Source organism: Parasteatoda tepidariorum, unplaced genomic scaffold (genome assembly GCF_043381705.1).
Source record: "Parasteatoda tepidariorum isolate YZ-2023 unplaced genomic scaffold, CAS_Ptep_4.0 HiC_scaffold_490, whole genome shotgun sequence".
In the NCBI taxonomy this organism is placed as follows: Eukaryota; Metazoa; Arthropoda; class Arachnida; order Araneae; family Theridiidae; genus Parasteatoda; species Parasteatoda tepidariorum.
This window is the reverse complement of record NW_027261786.1, coordinates 1-15,773: the sequence shown is the minus strand read 5'-3', so window position 1 is coordinate 15,773 and position 15,773 is coordinate 1. Positions and strand designations below refer to the sequence as shown.

Sequence of the window (15,773 nt, the reverse complement as noted above, 5' to 3'; positions counted from 1 at the left end):
GTTGCATGCTTTTCTTTACCGATTATCCTATAGTTGAGGTTAGAGTGCCTGTATTGAAAAGAGTGATGACAATATCCAAGAGCGCATGCGCTGCCGTCATATTTTTGTCCAAAGGGGTTGCCAGATAATACACCGAAATTGGCGCTACTCGCTCATTTGGTGTTATTCTGAGGTTCTGTTATTCTAAGAGTATATACTAAGGAACTGAAGTATATTAATAATATAAACTTTAAGATTGGAAAGCACATGATATTACAGATTTTTTAAGAAACATTGTAAGAAAAATTAGCATCTCACATTGTTGAAAAATCAACGTCAATGAAAAAAAAAAGAGCCTTATGAAAAGACTTTAGCTTTAAATAAATGCCTTAAATAAAATATAAAAATTAATAATGATTATGTTATTTATTTCAGAAATAATAATCAATAAAACGAATAACATAATTTATTATTATTTATTACTTTTTCCTGGAAAAAATTATCGCATGTTCACCTACAAAGGTATGGCTTATTTCAACAAATTGTAAACAAAAATTTCGATAATTAGTTGAAATTTAAAACAAACTAGTATTTAATCAAGTTGGTAACGAAAAGTAAGCAAATGCTACTTGGCGAACATTGTAACGCGCCAACATTTCAAAGTAATATCGCCAAACTCTGCAATTCTGAAGTTTTGATAAAAAGATGCTCAAATCTTAAAATTTATTAGTAATTTAGATAGAAATTATGTTTATTAGAAGTAAATACATTTATTCTTATGTAATCATTAGTTATTTCATCACCTTGTTCTCTTTACAATGAGATAAACAAAACTTTATATGCACGTAAGTAAGTAATAATAAGGATAAATTCTAATAACTGTCCAAATTTTCAGCCATGATTTTTACATTTACTGTAACAGTGAAGTTTCTCATTGAAAAAAAGTAAGTAATGAACTTATTACATGCCTTTATTAATGCAGAACATAAATTTTTTGAGGCAGATAATTTTCACTCCGTGTAATTCCAATGGCGAATTTTCCACTCTCGCCTCCGGCGGTAAAGTTTTTCTTTCCACCAATCAGAAATCGTTTCTTCCTTGTCCACACTCTTTTACTCTAGGCACTCTAGTTGAGGTTAAAGTCGTTTTCAGCGATAAGTTACCGAATCTTGTAGCTGTTCATTATTGGAGGAAAAGCTTTTGCTCCAAAATAAATGATAAGTCGGCCGGTCTAATTCAGGGGCTCTAATTGGTAGAATAGAGCACGTGACCGCTCCACGGAAGCCCTGACAGAAGAAAAATTATTCTAGAGAGTAAAGTTGAAGCGTATACCGAATACCTTAATATTTCTCCTTTATCATCAGAGATTTCTCAACATCAACATAACAGACGAATTTTAATGGTAAATATTGTAATGTCATGTGTGAAGAAGTATGGGTCATGGGCATGTTCAATTTCTGTTGAATGAATGTTTTAAAAATAATATCTTTATTATTCAATGACGACTTTAAGGTCTTCCAGACAACAAATTCCACCTTTGACTGACACTAAAAGTGTTCCATTTCATTCGAATCAAGCTGAAAATATTCTGTGTGATGAATACTGTTACAATGAATCAACAGATATTGCCTCCAATTGTTCAGAATATCAATTGCTGGAACGTCCTGATGGATATGTTGATTCCCTGAGCAGTAAATCGCCATCATGTGATAATGAGAAAACCTTTAAAAAACCATATTCATTAGATAATGTGCGATTTCCCCCATCGCCATGTGACAATCATCCAACTGAAAAATCTTCAAAACTAAATAATTCAATTCAATCGAATTACAAATCAGATAAGAAAGGTAGTTCATTTCATTTTCCCTTAACAGCCAATTCACAACTAACTTCCGGGACAGATGATGTATTTGAAAACAAATCAAATTCAGTTTCTGACTATGCTTTTGCTGGAAATACTCACTACGATAAATTTCTCAAGCCCAGAAACTCTGATGGTTTGAATGAAGCTACTCATTCTAGTGAATTTAAAGAGTTTTTTTCTTTAGGAAAGCAAAATAACTCTTTTTTTAGAAAGAATGAAAGCAATTCTCCAAATCAGATGAAAACAAAGTTACGTTCTATGTGGAATAATGTGAAATATGGTAATTTATAATTTTTTCGAGGTTCTTATTAGGAGTTAGATCATCTAGTATATGTATAAATGTAACATACTCATATAATATATTTTGTGCTTACTTTCTAAATGTGCTTTATAATTATTTACTTTTCAGTGGGTGTTTCTGTGTTCATTGTTAAGTAGTGTTTATTTGTCATTTACTGTTATTTTTATTGTTAAAAAAATAAATATAAATGCATTGTTATAATAAAACTCTAATTTATCATAATAATAGAGTTTAATAAATAAATATAACTAACTAAAAAAATAACGTGTTTTTAATCTAGTTAAAATTATCACATGAATCAATAAGTATTTATTTGTTACATAACTTTTTGGCTACTAAATCTGTAAATTGTGATTTATGTCTAACTCTATATTTGACACGATTTTTTTGAGGCCCTTTTTATTGATGCATCATTCAGTGTAAGTATTTTTTATACACTAATGTTAAAAACTAATTATTGTATTATTTTAGTCTCAAGAAATGAATGCTAATTTTTAAAATTAACCAAATTAGAAATCCTATGAAATTCTCAATTTTTTTTTCCTACTTTGTTTAGTTGAGATCCTTCTTTTTTCTGAAATTTTAGATGGAAAATATCTCCCATTTTTAATGATTAAATTTTTAATAGCGATTGTTTTTCAAGGTGCCAAGCTTTACAAATATTTTTGTCAAAAACATTAGATTTTTTTTCTAACAAAAAAAATTTAATAATTGTATTTTTAGAGTTTGTTTCTTTAATTATTAATTAGCTTTTGGTGATTGGTTCGGTAAGTCAACAAAAGCTATCTTATTTTAAGGTAAAACTGTATTTCTTCAGAAATAAATAAAAATTATATTTGTTATAAACTTTTGTTAAATTTTGTTTTTATCTTTATTTAATTTTTTTTTAAAAAAAGAAGAAAAAAAACTGAGCTTGGCAATAAAGTTTCAAAGAATTAAAAAAAAAACAGAAGCTGTGCTTTTTATAGCATTGTTCAAAATGATTAAAGTCCAGGCCTAATATTTAAAAATTAATTTTTAAAAGCTAAAAGAAGTTAAATTTCTTGAAAACCCAAATTATATATTTATTCTTAAAATAAGAATTATTGTCCATTTTTTAATTGCCTTCTGTTTACTTTTGTTGTTATGCCACATCTTTTTTTCAGTATGATTTTGTTCAGTATGATGTGTATGATTTGAAAGTCTATTGTTCTAATACACATTCTATTTTTTAAAAACATTTTCTCTTTGTTGTATTTATCAGCATGTTTTATTCCATAGTAAATATTTTAACTCTGTTATATGTGTTAGTCAGGAATTGCAACATTTGCAAACATTTATTCCAACACTAATAAAGTCACTAGATTATCACAATTTTATTTACTTTCTTTTATTTGGCCCTACTTTAAAAGCATTTTACTGCGCTGAAACACAATTTTTATAGTCTAAGATATAAGAAATTATGAATTTGATTAAAAAAAGCATGCTATCATCAATATTTAAAGTTACTGTGTTTCGGTTGAATTAGCAAAACCATATGGTAACTTAAGAATGTTCTAATATTTGAACTTCAGGTTAATTCGTGTATAGAACATTATTTTTGTGTGTTGGGAAATTTAAATATAGGAAAGCTATCTAATGAGGGACCATGATATGCAACTAGACTAGTTAATCTAAACTAAAAATGTCATAGTTTTTTATTTTAAAAAATGAGTTAATTTTTTAATAATCAAACCTTTTAAGTCAAAGATATAAGAGATGTTACTACTGTTTTGCATTATTTATCATGATTAGTTTTGTTGTTTAAAATGTTTTCTTCTTTGCATCTAGTTTTTCTCATTTAATGTTTTTATAATAAAGAATTAGTTAACAGTTGTGCTATGGATGAGGTATTTCTCAGCCTCACTCCTACTGCACCTGAACTTTACGAAGTATTCAGTTTGATTTCAGTTTTCAGTTCTGATTCGATAGTGCTGAAGAAAGCAAGTGCGAGCATTTCTATTCCCTTTTGCTGCACCAGTCACACAGTTAGTAAAGCCGTGGCTCACTTTACTGGTGGAGAACAGTGGGTATAGAGTTTGTTCCTGGCAGTTAACTGAACTGGTGTGTTTGTACCAAAGTGAAGGTTAAAATCTATTGTGGCTGAAAGTTATCCCATTAAATACACAAGTGGGCGACCTTTGTGCTGAAATACAAACTAAGGCAAACAGCATTAAAGAGCACAAAAATATTTATAAAATACAGACAGCTGTTTTGGAGGCTCAAAGGGCAACCTTCATCAGTGCAGCAGAAAGAAATGAGAGAAAACGGGGTAAATATAGAGAAAGGTGACGAATAGGAAGCAAGGAACAAAAAGGTGGTTAGTTAGGTTTAATCATAGATTTCCAAACTGGAGAAAGATAAGGAACGCTGGATAGGTCATTGACCAACAGTTTGGAATTTTTGAAAATATGATAAGACTCGTAAAAATCTAAATCAAAAATTGAAGAACAATTTTAAATGACTTCAGAAGAAGAAAAATTAAAATTATGATTAGAGTCCCAACAATGTTGGGCAATAGATGAGCATTTACATTCTTGTTTTTTGACATAAACTTCATGTTCCTTGACACGGCATTTTAAGGCAGGCTTAGTTTGGCCAATATATGAACGTATGACCAATGGTCTTGCCATGGGAAATCCTTTGAACCCTATACTTAGTGGCATCTATATGCATTACTTTGAAAGTAAACTATTCAAAATCTTAACTTTTCCCTATTATAAAAGATATGTTGGTGACAGTTTTGCTTTGTTAGATGAAAATAATTGTAATTTAAACCAAATTCTTAATGTTATGAACAGCATTGATTCTTGCATTCAGTTCAACTTTGAATTAGAGACTGATCAAAAACTTCCTTTCTTGGATGTTCTTGTGACTCGAAAGGATAATTCATTCCATACCATTGTCTTTCGTAAACCTTTTGCTGTTTCTCTTTCCTCTCATTACAAATCTTCCCACCCTCCCAACCAAAAACTTGCCTCTTTTCGGTCTTTTGTCTACCATGCTATTAATATTTTTTCTAACATTGATTTTCTTGATGCAGATTTAATTTACATTAAAGCCATTGATCATGACAGAGGTTATTCTCCTAACATTATTGATAATATTTATAAAAACTTAACTGAACAATCGCTTACCGATAAACCTTCCACAGAATTTTCTAACAATTTAGTCATTTTACCCTATTTTCCTAAAATAAGTCAGCAAGTAGCTACGGTATATACCAAATTAATTGCTAATGCGGCCTTTCATATATTTTATTTTATAACCGTCGTTGAACAGCCGACCCAATTTCATGGGTTTACGACTACTAACGTTCAACTCCGTAGCCTTGTATTTTTGAACCAATCCAGAAGACAAGGAAACTCCTGGATCAGTACCCCCAGAGGTATTGATTTGTTGTGGGAACATGGAGGACTTTGAGACTCGACAGATTTAACGTGCATCAGTCACCATTTACTACACGGGGAGTCTTCGGCCGGCGAGGATCGAACCCACGACCTTTTGGATATGGGCCCAGCGCCCTACCGACCAGGCTATCCCGGCCTTGGCCTTTCATATATTGGCCAAACTAAGCGTGCCTTAAAGTGCCGTGTCAAGGAACATGAAGCTTATGTCAAAAAACAAGAATGTAAACACTCATCTATTGCCAAACATTGTTGGGACTCTAATCATAATTTTAATTTTTCTTCTAAAGTCATTCAAAATTGTTCTTCAATTTTTGATTTAGATTTTTACTAGTCTTATCATGTTTTCAAAAGTTCCAAACTGTTGGTCAATGACCCATCCAGCGTTCCTTATCTTTCTCCTGTTTGGAAGTCTATGATTAAACCTACCTAACCAACTTTTTGTTCCTTGCTTCCTATTCGTCGTCATCCATTCACCCTTCCCTCCTATTGGCCGTTGTTCTAAACCCTCTTGTGACGTCACCTTTCTTTATATTTACCCTGTTTTCTCTCATTTCTTTCTGTTGCACAGGTGAAGGTTGCCCTTTGAGCATCCGAAACAGCTGTCTGTATTTTATAATTATTTTTGTGCTTTTTAACGTTGTTTGCCTTAGTCTGTAGTTATCCCATTGGTTATAGTATAGAAGTTAGGAGCGATGGGTACCTGCTCACATGCTAACCAGTTAAAAGATAGAGCCTTGAAAAATGGGGCTAAGTACTTGGCCGTGATTGGGTGATTTACTAATCACACTTAATGTTTTCAAATTTGTGAATTATAGATTTATAATATAATGATTGTTGCTAAACAGTTTCATAACCATTCCCAAAACTCGATATACTGCTTTATGTGAAAGAGAAATTTATTAATAATGAAGTGTTTGTAACTAATATTATGCTAACTGATAAGCATCTTATCTATTATTAATAAAATCTTCTTTATCCACTTATAGAATTTTGATGTGTTAAATGCATTATTTTTATCTTGACTCTTGTTACTTAACTGTCATATTAAGATTTAATTATCATAATTTTTTTTTCAAAATCAAATTCATTTTCAGGATGGCGAGTTAAAAGAGAGGTTAATCTAAAGACTGATTCTGCAGCATGGCTTCTTGGACGTTGCTATCATAACAAATTAAGCGGTAAGTAACCAACAATTTTTATTTATTGCTTATTATTGTAATGCTTATGCAGAATTTCTTTATCCTTTTTTTTTCTTTTTGATTATTGTGTCCTAGTTGCCCTAGGGTTTTGACACTTGTTTTATACTAATGTACTAATAATATACTAGTTTTATTTTCTTATACTAATGCTCTAAAGTTTAGAAAGAAAATGTATTAATTTACTGTGAATATATGCACTATGAATGTATGAACCATAGCAAATAGGCTTCCCTTTGGAACTGTAAAAAATTATTTATCAATCAACTCAAAATAAATTCAATAATAATTCTTAATTAAAGGTAAAGGTAAAATTACCTTACCTGCAATTTCTGTTGTTCTTCAATTTTCCCGGTGAGAAGATGGAAAGCTTTTCTTTCGCTTTAAAAAGGATCGCTACTCTTGTAAAAATAAAAAGATGTCAATAATAAAAAGTAACAAGTTCTGCCATTAAAGGAATTAACTATTTCTTTTTAAAACATTTAATATTTAACACAAAACGTAACAAGAAACATAATTGAAAACGAAACATTAAGCTTTTTTGAAATGAGCATAACATATCAACCTCTTTACTCTGAGGCGATCATTCCCCTTCTGTTTACAAAACTTCCGCCACGCCACAGTTACAGTTAAAATTTTAAAGTTAGATTGTTCTTCGCAGTTTCTCGACACTCCTCTCTTGAGTTTTAGAGATGTCGATCACTGAAACTCAACACATATTACTGTCCAAAACGTTGAGGCACTCTCACAACCCTACCAGCTCGAGTGGTCACAGAATCAGTTTTTCTATAGTTATCATTCACGGAAGGGTTAGGGTTGACACAATCATTTGGAGTATTATTGACAATAGTATCACAACTATCCAGTTCCATAGGGCACAGTTTCTGAACAGGGCGAATAAAGACACCAGACTTTGTCTTTATTTTCGCTAAACGAACAAGTCCATCTTGACTGGGATATGTTTCCAATATTTTTGCCATCGGCCAGTTAAGTCTCTTGATGTTGTCCCTCCATACGAGTACTATGTCACCTTCTTTCGGAACACGGACGTTATTTTTCTTTCTGTAACTTTCTCGTAGTTGTCCTAGGTATTCCACTCGAAATCTCGAACGTAGATCTTTTTAAATTCTTAACCGGTATGCCAAACGTTTATTTAAACTTTTTCCATCTGCTTGGCTGCATTGGTCAAGATCTGTAACATCATTACTTTTGTTTTCTTGCAAAAACATTGCTGGTGTAATTGGATTCAAGTCATTTGCATCATCAGAAACATGGGTAAGTGGTCTTGAATTGAGAAGACTCACATTCGCACAAAACAGTAGCCATTTCCTCATAACTTAGCGAAGTTCTTCCCAGCACTTTTCTCAAAATCTGCTTCATAAGACCTACTAAACGTTCCCAGAAACCACCCCACCATGGAGCTGAAGGTGGTATAAATTTCCAAGTGATGGGAGCGATTTCACCTTTCAATCTCTCGAGATCAACATTTCTCAGCAGTTTTTCAAATCCGACGAAGTTAGTCCCATTATCCGAATAGATCTTCGAAGGTCTTCCGCTTCGTGAAATGAACCTTCTTAGAGCCAATAAGAAGTTGTCAGTGGATAAAGCAGTCAAAAGTTCCAAATGAACTGCTCGGTAGATAGCACATGTTATTAGAAGTATCCACACCTTTTGCCTTTCTTTAAGGTACAAAGGACCCGCCACATCTAAACCAATTATCTCAAAAACAGACTCTTCCTTTACTCGATCTTCCGGTAATGGTCCTTCAGGAATACTAGCTGGTCTTGAATTGAACCTTTGGCATACAACGCATATCTTTATGGCTTTCTTTATGGTTCTTCTACTCTTTAAGATCCAATAATTTTCTCTTAAGGCAGTCATTAAAAATGGTACTCCGGCATGTCCTAACTCTTGATGTTTACTGATTATTAGACTTTTTACCACGTGATGATTTGATGGTAAAAGTAGTGGAAGTCTAAAATCCTCTTCATCTATTCTCATGAAAACTTTGGTTTTAACCCTTAGGAGACCATCATTGTCTGTTATAATTTTTAGAGACTTCAATTGGTTTTCTGTTCCTCCAAAGAATTCTTCATCCTGAACTTTCTTCAGAATTTTAAGTTCGGCCTTCTTCAGTTCCTCAGCACATAGTTGTCCAGACCTTTTATCACTAGGTGTCTTAGCATTTCTGAAAAATCTTAAAATCCAACCAGTGATTCTTATTATTCTTTTGTACGAAGAAATGCGATGATAGTATTCGTCATTTTCTTTATTCAAGGAAGACACGACAATTTTCTTCTTCTCAGAGTTTATCACCTTTTCATCTGGAATCAATTTGTAATTAGGCCAGCGGTCTCTAGAGTCTTTCAGCCATGGTGGCCCCTGCCACCATTTTCCCTTGATAAGCGTCTTCACCGAACACCCCCTAGAAGGTAAATCGGCCGGGTTTTGAATTCCTGGAACATAATTCCATTCACTAACTTGGGACAAAGCTCTTATTTCTTTTACCCTATTGGTCACAAATACAACCCATGGACCTTCTTTCTTTATCCAATACAATGCGTCCATGGAATCAGACCAATAAAATGTCTGGATATCCTTCAAGTTCAGATCATTTTTTACAGATGTTGCTAGTCTCACTCCGATGTTACAGGCGAGTAATTCCAATCTCGGGATAGACACATTCTTTAATGGTGCCACTCGTGATCTAGCTTGTAGTAACTGACAAGTCACTTCATTTCCCCGTTCTGCTCTCAAGAAAATTCCAGTAGCATAAGAAAGTTTGGATGCGTCGCAAAAAACATGCAAAGTCAATTTTGCGTCATTCAAATCCAAGCATGAGTAATTTCGAGGAATTTCAATGTCTTTCAAATCTGAGATTTGGTTTCTCCAATTATTAAACTTTTGAACGATATCTTTCGGCAGTTCAGCATCCCAAGAGACTTGAGCTTTCCAACAATCTTGGAGAAGTAGTTTCGGTATTAGAGTCACTGGGCACGTGAACCCAATAGGGTCAAATATCTTATGTGCCAATGATAATATTTTTCTCTTAGTTATGCTTTTATCATCGATACTGATATCGTTAATATCGCAAGACAACGTATCGTTCTTAAAGTTCCACAAAAGCCCTAAAACTGGGACTTTAAAGTTTTCGGAATTCGTAACCTGTAAATTTTCCTCAACTTTATTCTCTGAAGTGTGTGCATTATCTATCCAGCCACGCAAGTCAAATTTCGCAGAAGCTAGCAGTTTCTGAGATTCTGATCGAAAATATTCTAGTTCTGCAACAGAATCAACACTTGCTACACAATTGTCCACGTACATGGAGTCTTTTAGTTTCTTAGCCAAATGCTTTAAGTTTTCTGGTACGTTTTCCAAATGGTGGTTTAAAACGGCAGCTAGCAGAAAAGGGCTGCACGAAACACCAAAAACAACGCGACAGTGCCTGTAAGTAATTAATTTGCGAGGGTCACCGTCTCTCCACCATAAAAACTTCAAAAAATTCCTATCACTTTCTTGCAGGCTTATTTGTAAAAAGGCTTTGCGAATATCGGCTATAACACCGATTTTACCCCATCTAAAACGATTTAAAACTGATGGTATTAGCTCTATCAAATTTGGCCCTTTTTCAATACACTCATTTAACGATAAAGAATTACGAGTTTTAGCTGACCCATCAAACACGGGACGAATTTTAGTCGTTGAATTCTCTTTGATGACTGGTCTATGAGGTAAGAAGTGCTCTGCGGACTCTGCATTATTTATATTGTTATGATCTGACAAAACCTGCTCTATAATGCCTTCTTTTTCCCACTCATCAAATACATCTTGATACGCCTTTAACATATTACTAGAATTAAGCGATTGCACGGTATTGCTAAGCCTTTTCTTGGCCAATTCTTTATGATCCGACAATGTTACACGACCCTCCAACCAAGGTAAACAAACCTGATACCTACCGCTTTGATCTCTGGTTAATGTTTCTTGGAAATGCTTTAGAACAATTTCTTGGGTTTCTGTTTTTGTTTGTTTTTCACTCATATCGTGAATTCCTAAAGAATCTAACTCCCAGAGATCCGATATTTTAGCATAATCTACATGTAAAGTCAATAATAACTGAGGAGTATTAAATGCGTTTTCTCGTACAGATTTTCCCAGCACTGTCCACCCAAGACGCGTATTCGCAGCTACTAACCCTCCTGATAGATGTTTAATATTCCCCGTTAGCAAGGTACTTGCAAGATCTGCCCCAATAAGTATGTGAATTTCATTTGGGTTTTTTTCATATAAACAAGAATTCCCTTTTAATTCGATATCACTTGCAAAAATACCCATACCTTTTAATTCACGTTTACAGTTGGAATCACTTATTTTAGGAATAGGAGCACAAATCTGCTTCTGATCCATCACGTCAAATTCACAGCTGAATTTCTCATCCAGGCTAGTTAGCTTAACACTATACCGCTTATGTTGTTCAGTATTTTCAATACCTCCAAAAAGTCCGTGGGTGACAGTTTCCTCCCCAATGCAATTTAAACCCATTGTTTTAGCAATAAATTTACTACAATATGATCTTTGACTACCCAAATCAATAATTATTCTTACTAAATGTTTAGAATTCTGACCATGAACATATACAATTAAAGTTTGTAAATAAACTTCATTAGAACAACAATTATTAGTTAAAACACTACTTTCAACAAGTTTATTACTATTATCAGAATTATCGGATTCATTCCCTTTTAAATCATGATTTAAATAACACATTATTGATGCATGGCGCTTCGAACAAAATGTGCAAACAATTTTTGAATAACACTGATCCGCCCTATGATTCATAATTAAACAGCGAAAGCAAGCTCGTCTTTTTTTCAAAATATTCTTTTTTTCTTCTAACGATAAACTCATTGCTAATTTACAACTCGCTGAATCATGCGGTTCCTCACAAAAAACGCAGAAAGATTTTTTATTCCTGTTCTGTTTCATCTCAGAGCTCAATAAATCTGTTGCCGTATATTTCGGTTTCTCATTTTCACGTGATTGAATATTTAACTTTCTACTAGAGGGGGAGAAATTTATTTCTTCATTATGGCGCCGACTGATATGTCTCGGATTTCTCCGATCCACTTGATATTTATTTCCAAGGTCACTTACTGTACTCATCTGAATTGAGCGTTCTCTACAACTTAATGCTTTCGAAAGAAAATTTAAAAGCTCTTTTATATCTGAATATACATTTTCATTTTCGATTTTATTATACTCTAATACTAAATCTGGGGGTAATATTTTAAGCAACATAGGACACAATACACTTCCATAATTTTCCGGTTTTAATTCTAATGATTCTAAACTGCGTATATGTGTCATGCAATTATCATAAAATTTTCTAAACGCGCGAATATCGTTTGAACTTTTCAACGGTTGCATATTTAAAATAGCGCTCATATGTGTGTGAATAAGTAAATCTTTCTTAGCAAATCTATCTTTTAATAATTCAATTGCGGAATCATATGATGCGTTTGAAATTGAAAAACCCTCAACCGTATTTAAAGCAGACCCACCTAAATGCGCCTTCAAATAGTTAAATTTGTCCACTTTATCTAATAATTCATTATTGTGTATCGCTGTTTCAAAACTATTCCAAAAGGTTAGCCATTGGCTGACATCACCATAAAATTTCGCGATACTCAGTTTCGGGAGTTGAATGCGCACCTTTTCTGCTGCTGATTCGTTTATTTCTGTTTTATTTATTGAACGTTGTAAGGTTATATTTTCGCTTTCCATACTCTTTACTGACGTTTGCATTTCATTTATTTTCTTTTTTGCTCTTAGTTTAGAAATAACTACCTTATCTTGATACTCTTCTGTTTTTTCAAATTCTGATTGATATTCATCATCGTTGAAGAGTGGTTCTAGTTCTTTATCAACAGAACTCAAAGAATCAAATTTGTTTGTTAATGTTTCGATTATTTCTTCGATTACACTGACATTTATATCTTCCGTTTTCGAAAGTTCTGCATCTAATTTAGTCAGTGTATTTGTTACGCTTGTTCTTAAGGAACCTCGTTTTCTTTTTAACTGTTTAATTTTCTCATCTGCCGACATCTTTTTAAATTATATATCAATTCGATAAATACACGATCTTTTAAGAAAAACTAATCGGTCTTCTCAGTCCCAGCAGGGATGCCATGTAAAAAATTATTTATCAATCAACTCAAATAAATTCAATAATAATTCTTAATTAAAGGTAAAGGCAAAATTACCTTACCTGCAATTTCTGTTGTTCTTCAATTTTCCCGGTGAGAAGATGGAAAGCTTTTCTTTCGCTTTAAAAAGGATCGCTACTCTTGTAAAAATAAAAAGATGTCAATAATAAAAAGTAACAAGTTCTGCCATTAAAGGAATTAACTATTTCTTTTTAAAACATTTAATATTTAACACAAAACGTAACAAGAAACATAATTGAAAACGAAACATTAAGCTTTTTTGAAATGAGCATAACATATCAACCTCTTTACTCTGAGGCGATCATTCCCCTTCTGTTTACAAAACTTCCGCCACGCCACAGTTACAGTTAAAATTTTAAAGTTAGATTGTTCTTCGCAGTTTCTCGACAGGAACATCAGATATTATTGACTTTATGTGTTGTTTTTGAGAAAAATCTTCGTACCCATATAACTTCTATGATATCTTTTGTATTTTGAGTTCTTCATCAACAAACATGTCAAAAGCTAATTTTGGATACCTTTTATATTAATAAAAATTATAAAAAGCTTATCAAAGTTAGAAATAGAACTTATGTACATATTTGTAGAGTAAAAGTAAGTTATAACAACAACTCAGAATAGTAGGTGGAATGGTTGTTATAGTGAGCTTGTTATAAACAAATACACATGTTTAATGTTAAGCTAACTAAGACTAAAATGTAAATTAAATACATTTTCTCTTTTTTACCTTTTATTTGAAACAACTGTTTTGATTTAAAATACATGACTTGAGTTTATTGTGTATTGTATACAATTTATTACGTTTCTGGCTTTATGGGAAGACCAAAAGGCTTGATAATTTTTACTAAAGTGCATTGGTAATGATTTTAATAAAATAGACAATATAATATGATTTTGTAATGCATGATAGAATTTAGTAATTTTATCATATTACCTTAGAGCTGGGTTACTAAAATTTTTTGATGTGGAAGATCCTATAATATTTATAAAAATTTTGTGGGACCCCAGCATTGCTCAAATCCGATAAATAGATTAATGAAACTGTCAGTTTCTTCACTTGAAGTAATATACTATTGCAGTTTTAAGTGTTTAATTTTTAATTAAGATTTATAACTATATGAAAATTGCCTGAGACCCTGGCATAAAAACCATTTATTCATTTAAAGTTACTTTTCAGTTTTGTATTTTTTAAATAGATGTGTTTAATAAGAACAATTAATTTTAAAACCAGAATTTCTGGTTAACCTTTACTATATGAACCGGAAAATAACAAAACGAATGGTTTAAACTCGATATATTTTGGTTAATATATTATTAACTAGACTTATGGTTTTTTACCAGAATTTTTTTTTCTGTGCTTCATATGTAAAGGAAGGGATGTGCTAACACCACTTTTGCGATCGCATTGACACAAAACTTTAGCTGAAGATATTGAAAATGTTTCTTATTTTTAATTATCGATACATTTGTAGGTAATTTCAGAATATAAAAAAAAATTTAAAAAACTCAACGAAAATTATTATAAATTATTTTATGATCTCATATGGCTAAAAATTGCTGATATCTAAAAATTTTCTGAAAAAAAATATGATAAATGTAAAAGCTTTTTAATGATATTTTTTCAAAATATAGGAAAAGCACAAATGTAGGAGAATTCTGCTAGGCCTGTAAAGAAAATTTTGCTTCATCGACCAAAGATATGACATTATAAATCGTTGTTTATGTTTTTTATTTTTATTTTCATAAAAGCTTTTACTGGTAAATTCATGTATTCATAAACTGTATAGTTTAAAAAATGTAAATAAGTGTGGTAAAATGTAATAGGATAAAAAAATATATGTAAATATGTAACAGACATTTCCTGGCAACAGTATTTAATTATGCAAAAATTTATAATTTTACTTAGTGTTTTTTTATAACTTTATGACATTGTATTTAGAGTATTTTGTACTATTATGAAATATGGACTTAGAGGAATTTCTCATTTCTGGAAAGTGATTCATTGATGGCAAGGTGTTATGTTTTGAACAGCTGTACCCCAAGTTCCTATTTAATTATTTTCTTTAAACTTTCTTTTTCTTAAATAATGTTTTATGATTTTATATTTTTGTACTTGACCCTGTCTACTGACATAATGTTTTGTAGAAAAACCATTTAAAATTTCTTAAACCTTGGAGAAAAAAAATTTTTTTTTTTTAAGCAGTCAATAAAAGGTACTTAATAATGATAACAACTCATACAATAATATCTTTTATATAAATCTTTCTTCGTTTATTTTTCAATCCTAAAGTTTCTAGGATATTTTTTTTTTGTACTTCACACTTAAGCAGTCAAGCCAAATGTAAAGAATTTTTAAAGACTTTCTCTTCAAAAGTTTGCTCTCAATTATGATGCTAATGCAATTATGATATTGATTTAACCTAAGCGGTATGGCGATTGTCCCTGATACTGATTCATTATATTTTAACAAAGTTTTTTTTTTTATTACTCAAAAATAACCTTTCAACATCAAATAGGTAGTTCTAATGGTGTTTTTATTGGTGACAAAGATGCTGAATCTATATTAAAACTGGTGATTTCAAAACACTTTAATCCCTATTAATTTTAATTAAAAGTTTAAGAATATTTTTGCTTTAAGCTCTCTTATTTAGTAATGACATAAATTTTGAACGTTTTTCTTTCTGTGATGTTTGTGTTTTAACTTTTTCTTTATAATAAAGGGTCAAATCTTATTTTATTTGCCTTTTTTTAAAAAATTTGCTTTTATATTTTAATCAA

General features: G+C 31.6%; 2 protein-coding genes across 2 annotated transcripts; one reads left to right on the top strand and one right to left on the bottom strand.

The window, feature by feature from the left end:
• Window positions 1–1,117: 1,117 nt before the first annotated feature.
• LOC139424872 (cysteine protease ATG4D-like) lies at window positions 1,118–6,750 on the top strand (the record flags this gene model as incomplete). The annotated part of the gene is given in 2 exon segments (XM_071176934.1): window positions 1,118–2,123; window positions 6,667–6,750. Coding segments are annotated over 2 exon segments (730 nt in total), but the record flags the coding sequence as incomplete, so codon positions are not given.
• Window positions 6,751–8,031: 1,281 nt separating this feature from the next.
• LOC139424873 (uncharacterized) lies at window positions 8,032–12,873 on the bottom strand. The gene has a single exon (XM_071176935.1). It carries the CDS (start codon window positions 12,871–12,873, stop codon window positions 8,032–8,034), a length of 4,842 nt encoding a protein of 1,613 aa, XP_071033036.1.
• Window positions 12,874–15,773: the final 2,900 nt, after the last annotated feature.